At 43.2% G+C, this 8,173-nt stretch overlaps 1 protein-coding gene across 1 annotated transcript in view; it reads left to right on the plus strand.

The window, feature by feature from the left end:
* The window catches only part of LOC118388625 (potassium voltage-gated channel subfamily B member 1-like), a 76,418-nt gene extending 69,151 nt beyond the window's left edge, over nt 1-7,267 (plus strand). Inside the window, exon 2 of the mRNA XM_035777871.2 lies at nt 895-7,267. Within this exon, the coding sequence (XP_035633764.1) occupies nt 895-2,781 (1,887 nt within the window). The 3' untranslated portion in view covers nt 2,782-7,267. The remainder of the gene's footprint in view (nt 1-894) is intronic.
* The last annotated feature ends 906 nt before the right edge of the window (nt 7,268-8,173 follow it).

An 8,173-nucleotide genomic window follows, 5' to 3' on the forward strand; every position in this document is an offset into this window, starting at 1 on the left:
ACCAAGAGTTTAACACCCGCAAATTTGCTCAGATAGGGAACGCTGGTAATACACACACCATCTTTGGATCAATGTGCACCCTCATCTCATGTATGTTCTGTCAATCACAAGCCACATAAAAGACGAGAAGAGTCCATTTTTAAGCTAAGACTACCGTACAAAGGTGGGAGGCAGGGGCGCTCCAGTACAGTAGGTGGCTAGCTAGGATACCGGTAAACAGTGACCTTCGCCCCGCCTTTCGGGCACTGCTTTCCTGCAGTTCTGATAATGAGGCCAGGTGCTTAGCAGGCGGGAGCGAAGGACACTGTCTACTAGCTAACACTGTGGTACACATCAGGTGGGAGGCGGGGGTGATACCGGTGTCTAGCTTGCTAGGTCACCAGTAGACAGTGGCATTTGCCATCGAAAAACTCAGATAATACCAATATTTTAATCGCATATCAGGGGAAATCCAGAACATCAAAAGTGTCACACAAGCATGAGGATGACGTGCTAAAGGGGGAGCATTCATGCATGAACAAATGGGGTGCTCGAGGGAAGAGGGGGGGTCAGACATGAATGCTCAACCAGGCAATTAAATCATATTTATCTTTGACCTTTTTTTCTCTTAAAAAGCTGGTAGTCCTGATATGACAGTAACCTTTTCATAATGTTCAGGAGGAATCAGTCAGAGAGCTAAATGGGTCATGAATTAATCATATTCTTCAGGCGTCAGCCTCACAAAATGACTGTTATTATTTGCAGCAGCCATACTCAATAAGTTTAAAGCGTCGTTGAAAAGTAATGTTGTCCCACAGTTGGATTCAGACAAAAAAGCGTTGAAATGATTTGGCATTAATGTTCTACATGTCAATGCACTGACGTTTGCATGTTGTCTTGGTTGTGTTTCAACAGGTCCTGGCCATCATCTCCATCCTCTTTATCGTGCTGTCAACCATTGCCTTGTCTCTGAACACCCTCCCGGAGCTGCAGGACATAGACGAGTTTGGCCAGGTGACAGACAACCCTCAGCTAGCTCACGTGGAAGCGGTGTGCATCGCCTGGTTCACCATGGAGTACCTGCTCCGCTTCATCTCCTCGCCCAGCAAGTGGAAGTTCTTCAAGGGTCCACTAAACATAATAGACCTGCTGGCCATCCTACCCTACTACGTCACCATCTTCCTGACTGAATCCAATAAGAGCGTTTTACAGTTCCAGAACGTCCGGAGGGTGGTGCAGATCTTCAGGATCATGCGTATCCTCCGTATTCTGAAGCTGGCCAGGCATTCCACAGGGCTTCAGTCTCTGGGCTTCACCCTGAGGAGGAGCTACAATGAGCTGGGCCTACTCATCCTATTCCTGGCCATGGGCATTATGATCTTCTCCAGCCTTGTCTTCTTCGCCGAGAAGGACGAGGAGGACACCAAGTTCAAAAGCATCCCGGCCTCCTTCTGGTGGGCTACCATTACTATGACTACGGTGGGGTATGGGGACATCTACCCAAAGACTTTACTGGGTAAAATTATTGGGGGTCTATGCTGCATAGCTGGAGTGTTGGTGATAGCCTTGCCCATCCCCATCATCGTCAACAACTTCTCAGAGTTCTACAAGGAGCAGAAGAGGCAGGAGAAGGCCATCAAACGGCGGGAGGCCCTGGAGAGGGCCAAGAGGAACGGCAGCATCATCTCCATGAACATGAAGGAGGCGTTTGCACGCAGTGTCGAGCTCATGGACGTAGTGGTAGAAAATAATGGAGAGAACATGGGGAAGGTGCAGGACAACCACCTGTCTCTTAGCCACAGGAAAGAGACTCCCAAGAGGACCACCTCAGAGATGGGCTTCACTCAGTCATTAGAGCCCAGCTCACCAGACAAAGCCCATCCCGCCAGCCCTCAGCAACTCAACGCTCAGAAACTGGAGGAGATGTACAACAAGATGGCTAAGACCCAGTCTCAGCCTAACCTGAACAGTAAGGACAAGGGGCATTTGTCTAAAGCGCCCAAGAAGAGAGACGAGATAGAGATGGGTATCATCCCCACAGAGCCTGCCCCAACCACAGACATGAGGAGCATGTCCAGTATTGACAGCTTCATGAGTTGTGCTGCTGACTTCAACGAAAGTGCTCGCTTCTCCCACAGCCCCAGCACCATTGTTCCAGGGAGGGTTAGCACCAACCCCGTGCTCGAGACCACCCTGGAGCACGAGGCCATGGTGTCCCCCCACAGCACCACCAAGGTCCCTGGAGGACGAGGCTCCAAGCACAGCCTGTTCTCTGACAGCCCCCGGGGCCTACGCTTCAGCAACCCGCTAAAGAACCGCTCCCTCAAGGTCAACTTCAAAGGCGGGGACACAGACCCTTCCTCCTCCTCCTTACCACAGGGGCCAGGGGGCGGGGCCCTCTCAGATAGCTCTGCCCTCTCTGCCCACTCCCTCGTGAGTCCTGAGGTGTCTGTCTACACCACTGCCAGCAGCAAGACTCCACCCCCTGAGACCCTGATCCCGACAGTCTTCACATTCCATGACGTGTCCATCAGTAAGTTCATTGATGCTGACACGGACGAGGAGGAACACCTCCATGATAGCTCGGGTACAAATGCCTCCCAGAGGCTTCTGGGAAAAGCCAGCCCCAAGCTCAGCTCCTACAGCAGCCACCACCGCATGGCCAACCACCTGGAGGGCTCCCAGAGAATGCTGGGTAACAGTGTGTTCCCCTTGGAGGCCCAGTCAGGTGGGGGACAGGGGAATCATGTGCTCTCCCGGGGAGAGAGGAGTCGTTCAAACACCCATAATGAGAGCAAGTGAGGTAGGGGAGGGAATAGATAGTACAGACAGGACCCAAACAGGAGGACATTGTGCATAACTCTGCAGATCTGGTCACACACTGTAGATTTAGGCATTACTGAATCAGCATTGTGCTAAAAGAAATGTTGTTGATTTCCTTGTGTTTTCTTCCTCAAAACTGGCCTTAGTTATATGTGACTATGTGTATGCATAGCGTGCACGAGTGTTTGTATGTCTGTAGGTGTATGTGTATGCAGGATGATAAGGTAGATAAACATACACACACAGTTATGCAGTATTTTATGTATATTGTTTTCCTTTTTTTATAATATAAATAGTATATTTTCTTTTGTCTGTTATTTTATGACTCTATCTGAGAGGTGAACTTTCATCCTTGTTTAACAACAGTTTGGTTCAGCCATTAGAAAGGTAACGGCCACTTTGATTTCCTGTCTGTTTCCTCATTCCCATCACACCTCTGCCTCCCACCTCCCGCCTCCCGGGTAGCACTAACCGCATTAACCAAATATTTTCAATTCTGTACAGGGTATTCTTTGTTGTTTTGTTTGTTTACTTATTTTTTTTGTTTTTGATTGTGTGTTTTATCCAGACAGGTTAGGGTTAGGTTTAACCCGCTCTCCTTTATATTTTAATACTCTCTCAGATGTGTGGTTGTGGTTGAATGTCATACTTCATATCCAATCACCATTGATACTGGGGAGGGGATAATAGCATCCATTTCGGCTGGATTGAAAGTACTGAAAATACTCAGATTTTCCATTTTAAAGTTCCACATTTGTACAATTGATAATACTGTACGAGCATATAACTCAACAAGAACATGAAAAAAGAACACACTCATTGTGCAAAAAGTTATATTTTTCAAATATATTTTTAGAATGGTATATTAGAAGAATGAATTATACTAAACTCATAGATTTGCATTTCAATACATTGTTTTATTTTAGAGAGAATATTACAAGATAATGAATTTGTATTTTTTTGCTAGTAGTTAGGGTAAATGTTTGTCCTTCTATCCTTCGTAAATGTGAATGACTTTGTATAACACTCTGTTAAATCCAGGGCATCTTTAATCATATCATGGACCCACAAAATGTTATTAATTAATTATAACAACAATAGTTTCAAAACAGCAGAATGTCCGAAATATTTCATGAAGCCTTGGACAAATTCAAACACAGCAGAGATGAAGGGAGAAAGGAGGAGTGGAAATACGGAAGGGGGAGATGGTAAGATGGCACACAGGAAAACAGGACAGGAAGAAAGAATAGGGAAGAGGGAATCATGATCTCATTGGATGACTTCCACACTATGGATGGTAGAGCTGGGGACCAGCTGCCAGAATTCACAACAAGCATCATATGGCTACTTACACAGACACTGACAAACACAGAGCCACTCACATGCTCATACGCATGCAGTCAACACATGCTCATACACATGCAGTCAACACATGCAGTCAACACATGCTCATACACATGCAGTCAACACATGCTCATACACATGCAGTCAACACATGCTCATACACATGCAGTCAACACATGCTCACAGGCATGTTTTATGTGGGTTCAATCTAAACTTAACCTATCCCAGTACATATCATAGGTAGTATCTGATACAGACCACATTTCCAGCTCAATATATCCACTACCCTCATACACTTTACAATGTTAAAAATATGATTTTACTTTAGCCTTTAAAACACCCGGCTAAACACTCAATATAGAGTGATAAAAAAGTGTATTGTTGACTTCCATTGTCCTATTTTTATATTGTCAGACTACATGCAAAGAGATAGGTATTTCTGTGCCTCTGCCAGTAACAAACTTGCTTCCCTCCCCATCTCCACTCTGAAAATTCTGTCACTATAGCCTCAGTTTAATAGAGCTCACATGACAATTCAATAAAGTGTAAAGCAAATAAACACAGAGAACTGGGTCACCATGCTGTCAGGGTGTGGTATTAAAGCACACCAACACCCAGACACGCAATACACACAACACACACACACACTGGTAGCACACAGAGACACACACAGCAATAGTGTGCTGCCTAATAGACTTAAATAAATACACACATAATTCTGAATAACCAAAGCCAAACACAATCACACATGAGGGCATGGCCTACTAAAGAAATATACTATCAAAAATTAAAAGAGATCCCTAGGGGGGCTGGTGTGACCAACCATTTAGTTAGTTACAGTCAGATGATGAGAGAACAGTTGGGCAGAGAGCTGTCTGTTCCTCCTGATGTCTGTAGCTATTCCTGTGGACCTCAGGCCCTAGTCCAGCCCCACTTTATATCCATAGCCAGTCCACTATTAGATGATTTTATCCCTAACAATGGAATATTGGGCCATTTAGTCTGTATTGGAATGAATTGAATAAGCATTACAGAGCATTGTAGGACACTTGACCTCTGAACACACACCCGGTAGAAAGACCATTACCCCCTGACTTACCAGAGCAGCATTACTTCCTTTAAGACACATCTTAAATATAGATCACTTTATCATCTATGTTCATGCTTTTCAAAGGGAAGATGGCTATTAAATCAATAGAACTACTGTACCGAGTCAAGGAATAATGTCTGTCTGTTTAGTGACTCAAACACTGAGGGATATTTTGAGTGTGTTCCATTCTTCTGTTTAACACAAAACACAAGAGTGTTTGTGATCATTTTTGTGTATTTCCTACTGAAAGGGTTGCACTCTTGATCATGTTTGTGTATAATGACAATGTGCAAATGATGGTTGTTTTGAGGCAGGTTTTTGGATTTGAATCCATTTCTCTGGTTCCATAAATACCAGTCTGGGCAGGGCAGTGGAAAGATCACGCCACCAACAAAGTTGCTTAGGTACACATGTGCCTTTGGCAGTTAAAGTCACAGAGTTCTTTGAAAGTAAACATTTTAAAGAGTAAAGTGTCAGGGAAAGGTGGAATTGGCATTTACAAGAAAACAACAGGCCAGGTAAAGTTGTGAGAGGGTTCCGTTGTGGGAACTGCACATCCATGGATAAGTTGCATTTTAGAGACAAGAGGGTAGGCCTACATTGTTCTCTTATTGCAAGGTGTATTATTATTCTCATAAAATGATATTATTATATACCTGCTTCATCCGTCTCAGAATACTTTGTCAACTGTCCCGTTCTCTATAGCTGAAAGTCCTCGGTGGCATCTAACCTTGAAGTCCGGTTCAGTTCTCAAGCTCCCACATTTGGTAATTGCTTCAGTGAGTGGGCCCCTAAGTAACTACTGATTATGTGCATAACATCAAGGCCCAACACCCCCTGTATTAAATCCAATACAAACTGAATTCAGACAAATGATTCATTCAAAAATGTATTTGGATCTTTCCTGTGTTAGTAGTCTTCTAGGTCTAGGATATTGATGTTTAACAATCAATACATTGAAACAAAGTTGGAGATGGGGAAATGGGAGGATATATGCATAGATCATACGAAAGTCAGGGTCTCCTTCCACAGAAAATACTACAGCAGAGCTCATTCACACATGGTAAAGTCAAATTTAACAATCAATCAATCAAATGTATTTATAAGCCCTTTATTTATTAAAAATAAATAAAAAATTGTCACAAAGTGCTATACCGAAATCCAGCCTAAAACCCCAAACAGCAAGAAATACAGATGTAGAAGCATGGTGGCTAGGAAAAACTCCAGAGAAAGGCAGGAACCTAGGAAGAAACCAAGAGAGGAACCAGGCTCTGAGGGGTGGCCAGTCCTCTTCTGTGCCGGATGGAGACTATAAGAGTACATGGCCATTTAAGGCCAGATTGTTCTCCAAGATGTTCAAACATTCATAGATGACCAGCAGGGTCAAATAATACAGATTTCAAACCACGCATAATGGTGATCATGATTCCTGTTTCTCTTTTACACTCTGGTGTTGGATGAACTTCTATGATTTTATTGTGGCTTTTATTTGTTTTTGTTTCCCATTTTCTTGTATTATAAATAAATGCGCTCTATTGGACCCTGAGCTATGTCTTTGAAACGGGCCTCCTACTTGGCCAAACCAAACACACGGACTCCAGACAGACTCATTAATACCATTCTTACTACATGGTTGTAAATATGATGTCCCCAAAAGCACAATTGATTATTTATTTGATTCATGAATTGTATTTCATCGTCACCAACTACCAAACAAACAGATGCAGCCAACTGCTAATGCTCCACAAACTGAACAGAATTATCCCCCCTTTTCCAGAGAATGTACCCTCCCCTCCCCTCCGCTCTCTCACGCAGCCCTCTATGCTGTCCTTTTAAGTTTCATGCTTTGTTTGTACCAGTTTACTTTCTAGGCTCTTGTCTGTTTTGTGTTCTGTTGTTTGACGCATGTAGCGCTACCAAGTTGTGACACAGAAACTGTACATTTCTTGTACATAGCAAAAGCAAAATGTCTATGATCTTTTTGAATCAATGTTCTCCCTTTACTGACTGAAAACGAAATACAAGTCCAGAATGAAATATCAGTCTCTGTCTGTTCTTGTTGGTATGTATTTATAAATGCATCAACGCATGTCAAACAGTGTCCAGTTCCACTAAAAACTGTGAGGAACTGAATGATATTTGCGTTAGATGTCAAATGTATACAGTATCTGCTATCTAATAGCGTCCTCCAGTGTCCGAGATCTACATTGTGAAAGCATACACTCAACGAGTGAAATATGTTGGCCTCTCTCTCCGTCTCGCTATCTCTCGGGCGGTCAGTCTAATCAATAATGCAAAGAGGGAATTCCAGACCTCGTTATTTTTTCATTAACATTTTATGAAGCAAAGCCCTGCCCTGGAATCACTGCATTTCAGCCAGGCCATGAACTACGTTTCCATATATAGTTTTTATGTGAGTAAATTCATACCATATTTTTTTTTTAAATCACGACAGCTGTGATGGAAACAGGAAGTTTTGGTACAATTTCACAAATAGCGACAGATAATTTGTTCGTTCGACATGGTACGATATTTTTGTGTGGGTAAACTTAAATTACACCTTTATGCGCAAATATTGATATAATAACCATCATATCTAAGTAAACTTGGAGTCACTCGGTGACATGGTGGTTCTCCCACTAGGAGTCACTCGGTGACATGGTGTGTGGTTCTCCCACTACAAATCGGGAAAACATGCAGTTTATTAGGCTACAGATTAAATCAATTATGATGAACTTCACTGCGTGGCGAAAGTGCACGGTATGAACTTGATGCTCCTTTCCAATAAATGTTGAGGGTCTTATTATGGTGACATGATGATCGATGCTTGACTGCCGTTTGACAAATACAAATATTGTCACTCTTATCCAAGGGTGAAAGTAGATTTAATTTGACCTCCTTTGTGTGCACGCGCGTGGTACAAAAAAAATGCAGCTG

This window comes from Oncorhynchus keta, chromosome 10 (genome assembly GCF_023373465.1).
Source record: "Oncorhynchus keta strain PuntledgeMale-10-30-2019 chromosome 10, Oket_V2, whole genome shotgun sequence".
NCBI classification, from domain to species: Eukaryota; Metazoa; Chordata; class Actinopteri; order Salmoniformes; family Salmonidae; genus Oncorhynchus; species Oncorhynchus keta.